The sequence below is a fragment of the Pantherophis guttatus genome, chromosome 1, assembly GCF_059756535.1.
Source record: "Pantherophis guttatus breed Tessera chromosome 1, ASM5975653v1, whole genome shotgun sequence".
NCBI classification, from domain to species: Eukaryota; Metazoa; Chordata; class Lepidosauria; order Squamata; family Colubridae; genus Pantherophis; species Pantherophis guttatus.
In genome coordinates, this window is record NC_142063.1 from 223,819,404 (window position 1) to 223,834,333 (window position 14,930).

General features: G+C 37.1%; 1 protein-coding gene across 18 annotated transcripts in view; it reads right to left on the reverse strand.

Annotated features, from left to right (window-relative positions):
* DST (dystonin) overlaps positions 1–14,930 on the reverse strand; it is a 336,699-nt gene that overhangs the window by 159,507 nt on the left and 162,262 nt on the right. For all 18 annotated transcript variants that reach the window (XM_060689235.2, XM_087882458.1, XM_087882463.1 and 15 more), the window contains 12 exons: positions 14,498–14,650; positions 13,927–14,081; positions 13,634–13,760; positions 12,352–12,535; positions 10,708–10,865; positions 8,314–8,492; positions 7,977–8,115; positions 6,936–7,129; positions 5,041–5,203; positions 4,290–4,373; positions 3,380–3,487; positions 1,004–1,102 (listed from right to left, as the gene is read on the reverse strand). In XM_060689235.2, coding sequence (XP_060545218.2) covers positions 1,004–1,102; positions 3,380–3,487; positions 4,290–4,373; positions 5,041–5,203; positions 6,936–7,129; positions 7,977–8,115; positions 8,314–8,492; positions 10,708–10,865; positions 12,352–12,535; positions 13,634–13,760; positions 13,927–14,081; positions 14,498–14,650 — 1,743 coding nt within the window. The remainder of the gene's footprint in view (positions 1–1,003; positions 1,103–3,379; positions 3,488–4,289; positions 4,374–5,040; positions 5,204–6,935; positions 7,130–7,976; positions 8,116–8,313; positions 8,493–10,707; positions 10,866–12,351; positions 12,536–13,633; positions 13,761–13,926; positions 14,082–14,497; positions 14,651–14,930) is intronic.

Consider the following 14,930-nt stretch of genomic DNA (forward strand, 5'->3'; position numbering starts at 1 on the left):
TCTTCACTCACAGCCGAACAACAGATTCAGAACCAGCCATACTCTTTCTACAAAGATTTTCTACAACTGTTTTGCTCAATATTACATATGGTGCGATGAATTAAGGAGCCTTTACTTGCATGTGACTTCATCCAGACTCCCCCAGACTAATACCATTTCCAAAGACTAAATAATTTGACTTTATTGTTAGCTGTATTGTCAATATGATTTGTTTCTTCTGGTATGTTCTCTTTTTGTGGTCACTTTCTGGCCACACATTTTAAAATGGAGAATGGCTGCTGCTATTTATTTCCCCAACTTCCAACACTATAAATGAAGTTATTTCCTATGCCAAATTATCCCATAAAAGATATTTAAAATAGCAGTTTACTGACTGTTTAGGACCAATAAATACAAAGTATGCTAAAGTTTTAGTAGATGATTCCTGTACATTCTTCTCATGATGACAATAAATAGTGTAATAGAATGAAAGAACTCTGATGAATTGGTCCAATCAATTGTTTACAGAACAGTATTTGTTTTTCTGGAAGGTGACTAAGCAAACTATTAAGTCAAAACTGGACATTCTGACTTGTTCATGAGAGATTGGGTTTCTCATTACCTGACAGAACTATATATGGAAAAGACAGATCATCAATTCCTTCTGCATCTTTAACAATGCAATAAAATTTATCTTTAACATAACTTTACATAAAGGAGCTAATTTTATGGATTGCTCTGTACCTGAGAGATTTCTATGAAGACCCAATACCACAGAAAAGTGTTTTAGCAACTTACAGGTGAAAAGTAATCAGGTTGATGAGGAAGTTTTTAAATCAGAATTATTAAAGAGCCAGTATGGCATACAAAATGCATATAATATGCATTTATTACACCAGTTTCATATACTGCCTATAAATAACATAAAGCCGATAAAGAAATTCTGATATTTACATTTTCACCTAAATGCATAACTGCAAGTTTATTGTTCTACTGTTCCCTTTGATAATATTTATTGACTTACCTCTTCCTCCTCTAATCTTTTCAAAGAGTCACCAGCAAACTTTATATACTGAGTCATCAAGGTTACCAAGGCTGTGTATCGTGTTCGTAAATCCATAAACTAAAATGAAACAGATGAATAGCTGAAAATGCAATATTTTTTTTAATTTATTTTTTATTATTATTTGTCAAACATGTAAGATAACAGATATAAGTATAAACATGATTATGAACACAGGATAAGGATACGAGTAAATGGGGACAGTAGGACAGGAACGGTAGGCACATTGATGCGCTTATGCATGCCCCTTACAGACCCCTTAGGAATGTGGTGAGGTCAACAGTAGACAATCTAAGGTTAAAGTTATGGGGGTTTGGGGATGTAACCACAGAGTCAGGTAATGCATTCCAGGCATTGACCACTCTGTTTCTGAAGTCATTGTTTGCAATCGAGTTTGGAAGTAAAAAAATGGAAAGTAAACTCTGCCTGTAGCCTGGAGTTTGATCCTGATGGGCTTGAGGCTGATTCAGCTTTCCATCCTTTAGAGGTCGGTAAAATGAAGACCCAGTTTGTTGGGGGCAATAGGCAAGTAATGCTGACATTGTAAATTGCTTAGAGAGTGCTGTGGGGTGATATATAAGCCTAAATGCTACTGCTGTCATGGAATTCATTTCCTAATTCTTAAATCCTCATACTTTAAACCACTAGCTTTAGTAATCATATGCAATACAGCCTAGCAGTGTTTTCTAAATGAGACCTCTTATCGTTCAGTACAGTGGAAAAGGAGATTTAAGATTCTAAAGGTGTAACAGGCATAGTTTACAATAGCTCATTTCTATGTACCAGCAACACATGAATTTGGATATCTCAAACAATGTTCCTGGTAGTCATTTTCTAGGCTCTTCTAGCAACTGCAAAAGAGGCTGTGCTGCAGGCATCCTTAGTCATCTACTAAAACACTTTTTAAAGTCTGCACTGGCAAAACCAGTATCATTACCACTGTGGACAAAGTTAGAAGCAGGCTTACTTATATCCACCTTCTGTAGGTAACTATTACGTGTTTTATTATTTTCTGGCCTTGTGATTGTAATAAATTGATTTGCCTGATGTGATTATGCACTTTCTGTCAATGTGGCTTTCTCGGAGGCACTCTAGAACTATATCTAAATCACAGACATCAGATGGGGCAGTCAGCTTTTAGAAACTTGGGTACTGAGCTAACAAGCTCTGGCCTTCTGGAGCTAAATCTAGCTCCCTGGTTAACTGGATGCATCAACTGATCCAGTTCTGGAGTTCATGCAACACACTTTCCCTCAACGGGAGTTAATCTAGTATGTCACAGAAACAGGACCAACATAGTTAATAACTATTATTACAAAAATAAAACTATGACATACAGCAAAAGCAAGAACTCCACAAGTTAGACCCATCTCTTATTTCAGAACCAGTTTGGTGTAGTGGCAAAGATGTTAGATTAGAAACCAGGAGACACTGAATTCTAGTCCTTCCATAGGCATGAAAGCTGGCTAGGAGACCTTAGACCAGCAATTCTCTCTCAGCCTGACCACGTCGCTGGGTTATGGTTGTGGAGAAAACAGGAGGTAGGAAGTGATTTCAATTGAACAAAATAAAGATGGGGTATAAATTTGACTACTAAATAAACACTGAATATCTGAATTATTTGAAAATGGGAAAGATCATTTGCAGAAACTAAACTTTAAAAAATTATCATTAAAAAATCCTAACTAATCTTGATCAACTCCATTCTTAATCATTTTGATGTCTTGACTCCAAGTTTCTTTAGGGCTTAAATGTTAATGAATGACAAAATGATGAGAAGGAAGTGGCTATCTGCAATTTCATGTTGGAAAAAAAAAACCCTGATCTTCCCTATATGTCAAAGACCTCACTAAGAGACAACAGTCAGATGAACATCTTCAAAACATGTGCTGACGTTCAGCTGCTAGGGTAACTTCCTTCAACTGGCTTCTGTTTATGTTGTAATTAACTGGGTAATTAGTTAAAGAGCCGCGGTGGGGCAGTGGTTAGAGTGCAGTACTGCAGACTACTTCTGCTGATCACCGGCTGCCAGCAGTTTGGCAGATTGAATCTCATCAGGCTCAGGGTTTGTCTCAGCCTTCCAGCCTTCCGAGGTGGATAAAATGAGGATCCAGATTGTTGGGGGCAATATGCTGCCTCTGTAAACCGCTTAGAGAGGGCTGGAAAGCACTGTGAAGTGGTATATAAGTCTAAGTGCCAATGCTAGCGCTACTACCACTTTTGTGTAACTTTGGTTGATGGCTCTCCTTTTTCCAACCTCTGTCATTTAATGTTTTGCAATGTGAAGGCAAGGTCTGAAAACACATAAATAAGTAACTACTTAAACAAACAGCCTACCTCTTGTATAATGAAGTCAGAGGAGCTCTGCATCCTTCTGCGTTTTACAGGTGACTTTTGCTGGGAATCAACCATGGCTCTGTATGTCATTGTTTGCAATTCATAATCCTACCAAAAAAAGAGAGGAGGTGGGTGGGGTATCACACGTTCCCTACTAAGGATCTCTCTGAGAGTATAAATACAGTTCATAACAAAAGGCCATGATACGAGTGTAGTAAAACCTGAACATAGCAAGGGGTGAACAACTCCTCTTGAACTCTAGAGTTGCCAGAGCTGGGGAAAAAGCAGCTTCTATCATGTCATTGCATATTGCTTTGGTAATATAAAAAACATTTTCTCAGGATGAGGATGGTCATTCTTGCAACACCAATGAAGATCACTACACAAAGGGGATAGGAGTAATAATAGGAGAAAGCAGCCCCAAATTTCCAGGTAATAACTAGAGCAAAAAGACAACTGTGACAGTTTAATACATGTAGTTCTTGACTTCTGTTGCAATTGGGACTAGAATTTCCTTTGCTAAATAAGATATAGTTGTTAAGTGAATCATGTCTGGTTTTACAGCTTTTGCAACATTTATTAGGGGAACCACTGCAGTTATTAAGTGAATCACATGGTATTAAGTGAATCTGGCTTCTTCCACTGACTTTGCTTGCCAGAAATTGGCTGGGAAAGTTGCCAATGGCAATCATGTAACCCCAGGATGCTGCAACCATTGTAAATACACGCTGGATGCCAAGGGCCCAAGTTTTGATCAAGTGATTTTGGGGATGCTGTGACAGTCATAAGTCACTTTTTTTCAGTGATGTAATTTCAAACAGTCACTAAACAAGTGGTTGCAGGTCAAGAACTACCTGTACACATGATTATTTTCACTTTGATAAGTAAACACACAGAATTGCAGGTTTACCTTCACTGCAGTTGAATACTGTTCTGAGTATTTCTGGCATTCATCTAGTTTGTTTTGTTTCATCTCTATTTCAGACACCAGCATCTATAAAATAAATACTGGCACTCAATATACAACAATGCTTTATAAAAAATATTTAAATGCATACATTTTCTAACCTCCTCCTTCTAAATAACTTAAGTAAACCAATAGAGAAAAGCACTATGTTGCTTAGATCTACTGAATCTATTTATTTCTTTTGTTAAGAATTACATATGCTGTCAAACTATCTCAAATTATATGCTGACATTACAATACAGCATTTAAAACGAACATTGCTATTTAGGTTAACTGGACTTTGAAAATGCAGGATAAGAAGAGTATTGAGTCCTTTGCACTTTGGTGTTGGAGAAGACTCCTAAAACTACCATGGACAGCCAAGAAAACAAACCAGGAGATCTTCAACCAAATTAACCCGGAGTTCTTACTTGAGGCACAAATGACCAGAATCAAATTATGCAGAACACCTAGCAATCTGGAAAAGGTTCTAAGGCTGAGAAAGACTGAAAAAGGAGAGAAGGGGATGGATTCAGTTACAGGAACAATAACAATGAGTTCACTGTGGGAAGACCTAAAAGATCAGGTTAGGAACAAATCTATGTGGTCGCTAAGAGGTAAAAAAAAATGATTCAGTGGCACACAATCGATCAGTGGAGCTGAAATATTAATTCAGTTCATTTAAGGGATATTACAGAACTTTTCATGATTGTACCTTCTGCTCATTTAGCTGTTTCGCCAGAGCTTTACTGTTCTGAGGTGGGTTTTCCTGAAATTTTTGCTGTGTTTCTTCAACTTGCTTAATCCAGTTATCCAGTGCACCATAAGTATCTCTGTAGTACTTTAGTGATTTATTGATGGTCTCCAAATCACGCAACCTATAGTTGACATGAGAGCCATTCAGAAATGAACAAATTGTTATTTTAATGCAACCACTGCAGTAACTGCTTTTTATAAAGATGTAATAATACTTGGCACATATTCTCCAGTTGTACAACACCTTAAGATAACTCATATTATTTTCTTCTTCGTGTAATAGATTGTTATTAACATAGGGCTGAAACTGAGAATCTGTGCTTGTCAGAGTTCACTAGTAAAATCTTTCATTAAGTATTTTTCTCAGGATTAATATAGAAGAACTGCAAAACTAGTAAAACAATATTTTGACATTTCAGTGAAAGCTTAACTTCTACAAGTGAACTAACATTATCAAGAAATTATCTTGTATAAGGGATATATATTAAGGAACAGGACATCTTTCCATAAAGACTAAAAATCAATATAGTGGTCCTTATTCTGTTTTTTGGGGGATGGGGAGAAGCCTCTGCTTGTCCCTTGTTTGAAATGCCAGGCAGTAAATAACTTCAAAACAGAAATGATTACAAACTTTAAACTTATCTTGCAGTTCTGAACCACCACCACTGGAGGGCTATTCTCTGAACTTATTTCTCATTAGGTAAATTTTGGAACTGCAGTGTGGAAACCAGCAATAAACAGTCAATATTTCTTCACGAGTTCACTTAAATTCAAGTTCATTGTAGAAAACACTATTCTGTCAATTATATCACACCGTATTGCAAAAGAGTACATGGCAAGTTTTATATACCTCTTGTTTCCGAGGCAAAGATATAAAAAATACTAACTACTAAGAAATAGTAGGCAATAATTTAATGTTATGCTAAATGCAACTGAACTAAAATGATAGGTATAATTAGTGGGGCTGTGCAGTTCTTTGGATTCAAAAGAAAAACTGGTGCTACAGTGGGAGCAGGGACCCTCATGTAGCATCCATCTCCAACTCATCAGAGCAGCTGCATTTTTTTCTCAGGATCACATGGCTGACCAGGAAAATAGATGTTTGAGGCATTTCAGATAGGTACTACACTCATAAAAATTGCAAAAGCATTCCTGGGAAAAGCCACAAAACCACTATTGCCTACAGTGATTTCCATTTCTATTACAGAGCCTCCAGATTGATTCAGTCTAATTGTTCATTATAGAATGCAATTAGTTTTGAAAACAATATTTCAAATGTAAAAACCTACCAATTACTTTTAATTAATGTCTACACACTTTTTATACTCTAAAAAACTGTAATAAATAGGTTTCCTTACTCCCTATTCCTTACTCATTCATGAACTGAAGTTCACCATTATTCTAATAAACGGCAGGCCCGGCTGCTTTAAGCCCAAGTTTGATCTAACATCACCGTAGGAAAAAAATGATGAATCCTCTCCCTAACAGATAATTTTCCTGAAGATCATAATTCCCTGACTCTTTTTTACTCAAGAGAGTCATTGAGAAAAGTGACCTGGGAGGAAAGTGAGGAAAAGAGCAAGCACAAGGTGACTTCAGCTTTTACTGATAGATAGATCTACTGCCATCCTACATACCATTTAGAGTTGACTATTTTGTCACATTCTTTCCAATATTATTTCTATCACGGTCAAAATGATGTCTTTCAAATTAATGGCTAAATGTAAGTGCAGCTAAATGTAGTCGTTCTATTCATTACACATCTGACAGTTCAGTATCATGCAATGAGATTATTTTATACTTCCTTGATGAGTTTAGTCTTGTCAGTATAGTTTTTAAAAAGAAAATACCAACCTGTTTTCAATCTGAGAATGAACATTTTGCCACCTCTCAGTTAACTGATCTGCTTTCTCTTTGTGCCAGTCAAAGTCAAGATCACGCTCCTTGTGTGTTTTAAACATCTGATCACTAATTGCTTTCGCTTTCTGGAGTTCATCTTCTAAGGCATGGAATACTTCTCTTTTTTCATCAACTTCGGATCTCCATTGCTAATGAATAAATTATGTGATGACAAACAGACAATATTGTTCCTAGTGGCATCTTCCCAAATGCCATATTCAGGCTCCAAACCCAACCCTCTCCAGATGCATCAAATTGCAATTATTATTCTCAATCAACATGGTCAATCAATATGCCAGGTAAGGCCAATGAGAACTATAACTCACACATTTATGGATTAATAAATAAGAGAGGACTACTATATTATACATAATCACATATTTTAGTATGTCATATTTTAGTATGTCATATTTGAATATTATATTCAAACAAACATACTCACTTTACTAAATATTGCCAAACACATGTAATGTTATAATATTTACAGGATTCTTATCATGTAGCATGGAAATACAATTAAGTATTCCAGAGTTTATTCCACATGAAGTTAATATTTTTCAATGTTCCCAAGCAGGAGGGAAAAATGAGAGCAAGGAAAAAGTCTAGGCTACAACTTCATTGTTCCTGAAGAAATGTCTTTATTATGGATATAAGACAGGAAAAGGGAAATAGTTTTTTAGTAGATTACTTCAACTATTTTTGTCTTTAAGGCCAGAGAATGGAAGAAATACTTCAATATTTGAAATTGGCAGATTTGGACTGTTTTTTATTATCAGTCAGTGTAATATGTAGCTCAGCTTCGAGTAAAGGGATACAATGGAATGATGACATTCACAATTATTTGAACTGACTATATTTTATCAGCCAATTATCCGTAATTCCAATTCTGCTTTCACATTGCAAGTATTCACTCTCTCAAAAGTCACTCATTATGTAGCTTGTAACATGTTTTATCTTAATATTAATACAATACTAAATTAATACCCATATTCATACCTTCAGTGTACCCATCAGGTTCTCAATATTGCTCTTGTCAGCAGTTAATGGGTCTTCCTCACAAAGTTTGGTCTCATACTGTTTTACTAAAGCTTCAGCTCCTTGAGTGTTTTTGAGCACCAAATTTACAGTTTTTAACCTGAAACAAATAAAACGTGTGCTACTAAGAACCTCTAAAAATAACAATAAAGTTTTTGATAACTGAATTCAATTTAATTCTATCCTTTTGAAAGAAGAAATCTGCCTTTCAACATTAACATTTTCACACAGCTATTTTCATGGCTAATAAATATTGCTACAGTAAAGGTGATTGTGTGCAATAAAAGGCCTTACTTACTTTTCTATGTAAATGGAAGACATGGAATACATCTGATTCATGTTCTGAATTACAAGATTAAGTTCAGACCGCAGAGTTGGGACCGAAGGGGAACCAGCAGCTTGGCTGAAGAAATCATTGCATTTATCTGTGATTGTTTCCAAATCATCTTTGAGTCGATCCAGCTCTTTTTTGAGCTTCTACAGAAAAAGAATGGTGAGGCTTATTTCATCTGCAGCAAAGAGTTTTCACAAATCATATTCTTAAACGAAGGGAAGAGCATGAACTGAAGTCCCCAAGAACCATAAGCCACAGCTACAATAGCATATTTCTAGACTTGAATCCACTTCTTGGAGGATTGATTAACACCTACCTCCCTGCCATCTTATTCCTTCCTTGTTTGTATTAAGGCTATTGCGTTGGTTGGTTAAGGTGCTGTTGTGGCCCGCCAGCAGCCTGCATGGATCGTGGCTGATCCCGATGAAGAGGAGGCTGGTGTGATGTCGCGCCAGCAGCCTGCACAGCCAGCGCTCGCGTCGGACAGCGAGGAGGCTGAAGGGGATGTGGTGCCAGAGACAGAGACTCAGTCAGAGCCTTCAGAACCTCCAGAGGCTCCTTCCAGTGGAGAGAGTGAAGTGGAGGAGCCTCTCCTCAATGCTCGAGCACGCAGGGCTGCCAAAAGGCAGGAGTGGCTACTCAGGAGGAGGAGGTCTACTTGAGAGTAGGGTTTGAGGATAATTGGCCACTCCCTTAGCCTATTTAAGTCACACGCAGCTAGTGCGTTCTTGCTGGAAACAACTTGTATTATTATCAGAGTATTTTGGTTTATCATATCTTGTTTTCTGGGCTGGTTGCCAACCTTTGCCGGTCTTGTTTATTCTTGTTACTTAATAAATTTGATAAGGACCGTTGGTGTGTGTCAATATCCTTGGAAATCCGGAGCTGGGGCAGAACAGGTGCCCATCATATTTCTTTTTTATAAGTATTTGTAAATGAAAGCACAACAACATGTTACATTTTTTATGTTAATGTGGCTGAAAACCTACATCTTTTTTTCTCCCTAATTAGAAACCTATCTCCAACTCAACATTAATTTCCAATCCAATGGTTTAGGCCATAGATGTCCAACTTTTTGGCTTACTCAGGCTGCACTGAGTGAAATGGAATTGTCTTCAACCATTAGAGTTAATGTACATAAATAACAAACTTCCTTTATTATTATTATTTACAATCTTGTGGGGCCACATTATGAGCTGTCCAGGGCCACATGCAGCCTGTGGACCACGGGTTGGACACACCCAGTTTAGGCCCTTGGGGGTTTTTTCCCCCCAAAAGGGGGGTTATGTGAAGAACTTGGCATGAAACATTATGTGACAACTATAATATTTCCAAATACATACACAAAAGAAGGTAGAGAACTGTTTTTAGTTTTATCTCAGTTGTATTTCAAGAAATGCCACGTGGAAAGTATGTCCTAATTAAACATGTTTCATATTGACCAAATCGTCATTAGCTAAGTTTGCCCACTATGATAAACTGCAAGGTGCAGAATGATAAACCAACTATGTTCACACGTTATATGCCAAACCTTATAGTTGTTTCTGTTTTTGCACCATAATTTGTGTTTGTATCTGAATGATCTTCATCTGAAGAGGTCAAATGAAACCATCAGAGGATTGACAAAGCAAGGAAGCCCAGTTTCTTTTCTTTACTTAAGAGTAATGATGGGGTGGAAGGAAATAGTAACAATCAGGATTGGAACTGTGCCTGATAGGAACACTAAATACTTCCCTAGAGTACAGGTAGTCCTCGACTTATGACCACAATTCAGCCCAAAATTTCTGTTGTTAAGTGAGACATTTATTAAGTGAATTTTGCTCCATTTTACAACCTTCCTTGCCTCAGTACATAAGTGAATCACTGCAGTTGGTAAGTTAGTAACCCGGGTATTAAATGAATCTGGCTTCCCTACTGAGTTTGCTTGTCAGGTCACAAAAGGTGATCACATGATCTTGGGACAAAGCAATGGTTATAAGTATGAACCAATTGCCAAGTATCTGAATTTTGATCACATGATCATGGAGATGCTGGAAAAGTCATAATTGTGAAAAATGGTCTTAAGTCGCTTTTTTCAGTGCCATTGTAACTTTGAATGGTCACTAAATGAATGGTTGTAAGTCGAGGATTACCTGTATTGTATTTCATATGAATTTTGATAGTGCAGAGAAGAATTCTATTTATTCTCCCATAAGACTTTGATTCCAATCTGTAACAATTTGTACTTATTCCGAGTATTTAAAAAAAAAAAAACCTTAACAGACGTAGCTTTTTCCAATTAATTTAATGCAATAAGTCATTTGAACTGATTTCAATGTTCAAAGGGATAGTTTTCATCAGCAATTTGAGAAGACTTACCTCTTGTTCAGAGATACGGAACACACTTTCAGGTAGGTCATCCCTCTCCAGAGGAGTCCGAATTTGTCTAATCAAGCGATCTTCACAATTCTCCAATCGAAGTCTGATGTTTCGAACTTCTGAGATGTATAAATTATAAACAGATTCTTCGTGCTCCTCTGTTGAAACCAATGCACACATGTAAATTAAGCCAACTAATTTTATTTTTTTCATCTGCTGCCATGCAATATTCTACAATTAAAGTTTCAAAGTTTAGAAATATAACTTTCCTTGAAACCCAAAATTAACGTGCAATCAACTGTTCTGGATAGTGATAATGAGAAATACTGGATGTGATAATAAGGTGGTGTGAAAAGGAAGGATTGGTGTTATGTATTTCTTGTTTCCAACCTTTTCTACCACCTTTAAAATATCTTTTCTATTTGACAGAAATAAAGTCATCTTGAATTTCGGGTATCGCAAATTTCCCAGAAATGTTCAGATGATAGAAACAGGTTGCTTAAGAATTAATCTTTATGCGTAAATAATGTAACTTCTCTTAAATGTTCCTATTCTAAGCTTTTTTTATGAATCCAAGCAATTTCTTAAAAAAATGGATTATCATATTAAACATAGTGCTATAATTCCATTTTCATTGGTACTGTTTAATTGGATTGTCTGTGCATGGTTCTTCTTGAGATGATTCTACAACAGGATCATATTAAGGCTATAGTAATGAATCCCTTATCCCTTATTTCAACACAGCATATCATTATCCTATAGAATGACCTAAATTCATTTTAATTTGCTATAATCTGCTACTTTATTCTGTTCTGTATCATTAGCAATCTGAATAAATAATTACAATATATGCACCCACCTTTTTAGAATTATCTAGGCATTGAAAACTTGAGTATTGAACATTTTAAGAAAAGAGCCATTTACACACGTAAGAATGAATGTTCAAACATTTTGATAGATGAATATTGAGTTATGTTATGCAAACACAGATATTATTTTTAAAGAGAACAGTAGATATACTCTTCCTAGTAATTTATATTGGCAGTCTTAACAGTATCTGTAATACATCCATGATACAGCACTAAGCAAAGTTTTATTTCCACGTGAGCCTGTTAAAATAATAATCTGTTCTCCAACAATATCAATATATTCCAGTATTCATTTTAGACCTTCAAATAAAATCAGAATGCATATTATTCAAATGAGAACACTTATGCAGAAGTGCCAGAAATTTCTTCCATATCCATATGTAGAAAGTGCACTACCAGCAATAATAATGAAAAGGAGATAAGTTGTAAGCCATTGATAGGGATCACTTTCTTCTTTTTCAAGTATGATTTTATCCTGATCTTAGGAGGAGCATCCTGCTTTTACACACATATATATATCAGAAGTGCAATCTATTACAGATATCTGACTCATGTAAATAATTGATCACACGATAAGACCCTGGAAAGAAAGGATACAGAAGACTGTGATCCCTCTTTTGCTGTTACTGGCAAACAAGAACCTTCAACTTTGCACTACTGTTGCTATGATCCAATTAAAAGAGTGTAGTTGACATGACAATACCACATCTAAAGCAACACAATCACATCAAGGAATTTATAAGAATCTCCTCTCTGAGATGATTTACACACTTACCTCTCTCAGCAGACTTAAGGAGCTCTTGGTAGTACTGCTTGCATACATTCACTTCCCTTTCCAACTGGGCAATGTCAGCAACAGAGAAGATTTTGGACTCTTGGCTGTCTTCCAAGAAGTCATCAAAGCGAGACTGCAAGTTGCTTAAAACCTGCTGATGTTCACCTGGCAAGAGTGTTTTGATCTAGAAAATGTTTTATAATTGGAGTCAAATTTAAAATCTTTCCAACAATAGGTAACATTCCTTCCCTTTCCATGATATAAACGTATAGCACAGACTGCTCTTGAAGCTCTTATTCATAAAGCCTTTAACCCATCAGTTACTGAAATTTTGACACAATAAGCCCAGGAAGTATCAAGCGCCAGGGAAATCAGAAGATCCAGGCAGTTCAAATGGATATAAAGATTTATTGCAGGGGTGGGTTCTACTTACCTTTACTACCAGTTCACAATGGGGCCGCATGCACGCACTTGCTTTGCTTGCGCGCACACTCTTCTGTGCAAGCGCAGAAGCATTTTCATGACATCAGGGTCAGTGGGCGGAGCCTCCTGCCTGTTTTACTACCGGTTCTATAGTACCGGTGCGAACCCGGGGCAACCCACCACTGATTTATTGCAAGTTTAAGTTCTCTATAAGAATCTGAACTACTAACAGCCAAAGTAAATTGGTGGTAGATAAAAGTCAATGGAAGTCAAGGTGGGTTGGACTTAGTTCACTTGTGGGTGCAAACCAGTGGTGGGTTGCCCCCGGTTTGGACCGGTTCGCAAGAACTGGTAGTAAAACCAGTGGGAGGCCCCGCCCACCACCCTGGATGTCGTCATCAGCGATCTGCACATGCACAGAAGCTTTTCGTTGCAAACCGGTAGTAAAGGTAAGTAGACCCCACCCCTGGTGTAAACAGACTCAAGACTGATGACATGCTTGACCCCTCCCTTGGGCTCAGCCTGGTCATCTCCTACAGAAAGGTGCCTCTCAGGAATACAATGTCTACAGTATATACATATAGTGTATAAGGAAAAACAGCCATGGAACCACATCTACTGGATATTGTCCCACTCAGATTTTTTTTAGCATTTTTATATCAAATTCCCATATAATATTGATACATCTTTAGCATCATGTCCGCTATATAAAATATGAAACTCTTCTCAATTTTTACCTATCATTGTAATGGTAAAATGCAAATTCTTCATTTTAAGCCCACATTTCTGAAATACTGAATGCTGCGGTGGGGACCTAACTAGATATCCAAATGAGAGTTGGAATACACAAAGAACTTACCGAAGCCACATTGCTTGCTCGAACAGTTTCAATTTCAGTTGTTAAATAGTGCCAAGAAACTACACTCTTCAGATTTATGTGTGACTCATGCCACAGAGCTAGGACATTCTGATATTGCTGCTCAATTCTGAAATGCATAAAATGTAAGGGGATTAAGTAAGCAATATCACAAGAGAATTTTAAGAATATACTGGTAATAAATTCCCTAGACTGCATACGTTTTTCAGAATGATTTGAAAAAGCAAGTGACATTAATATGGGTTTGGTGTATGCACATTCTGCCAAATTTCTACCTATTTGCAGTGTCTATGGCTTCTTTGTTGGGAGGAGGGATGGTAAAACAAACAGAGGGAACCATGGCCTCGTTGCCACTTGGGCTGATCACTTTCCATTTTGCTCGATGAGAGTTGCTTGCCAGGACACATTCATCATCCTTGTAAATGGTTATCTAGTTGTGAACAGAAAAACAAAAGAACTAAATGAGCCTTTCTCAAAGCACCTCTGTCAACAACTGATGCAACAAAAAAAAAAAGTGACAAAAGAACAAAGTAAAACTGATTCAGCCCCCAGCTGTGGCAATACATTGTCATAATTTTAAACTGTTTTTAATAGGGTTGCTGATTTTAATTTTATTTCATTGTGATTTGTATTGGAATTTGTCATTTTGTAAGCCGCCTTCAGTCCCCAGGGAGAAAGGCGGCATATAAATCGCAATAATCAATCAATCAATCAATCAATCAATCAATCAATCAATCAGTAAGTTCTGCGGGGTATGGAGGAGACTTCCAGGAGTTTGTTATCAATACCCAGCCCAGGATCTTCTTCTTCCCTGTAACTGATTCGAAGATGGTAAAAGCTTCCAACCTCAATCTGTCGATAGTCACAGATGGCCTTAATTGGGATGGACGTTTTGAGGGAATTTTCGGGATTCCTCGGCTTTAGCTGAACTATTGTCTTTGCTCTGCCCACAAGGCCTGCCACGGTGCTCTTGTACTGTAGGAGCTGTTCTTTTTCTTCCTAGATGCCAATTTAAAGAGGAAATGTTAAATATTAAGCACTCTTTTCTTGGAAATGCTTTAAGGTTTTTTTGGTTCCCCCCTCTCCCCCCAAAGTTGGGTTTCTTTTCCAAGATGTGATTCACAAGAGACACAATCGGGTACATTTTGACAGCCTTTTCCAAATTGATGATCTGCAGATTTGTTGAGATTATTCCCATCCTCAGGGTTCTCATATGGCTGGAATCCTAGGAACTGTTGTTGCAATACATCTGGAGGGAACCAGTTTAAGGAATGATGCT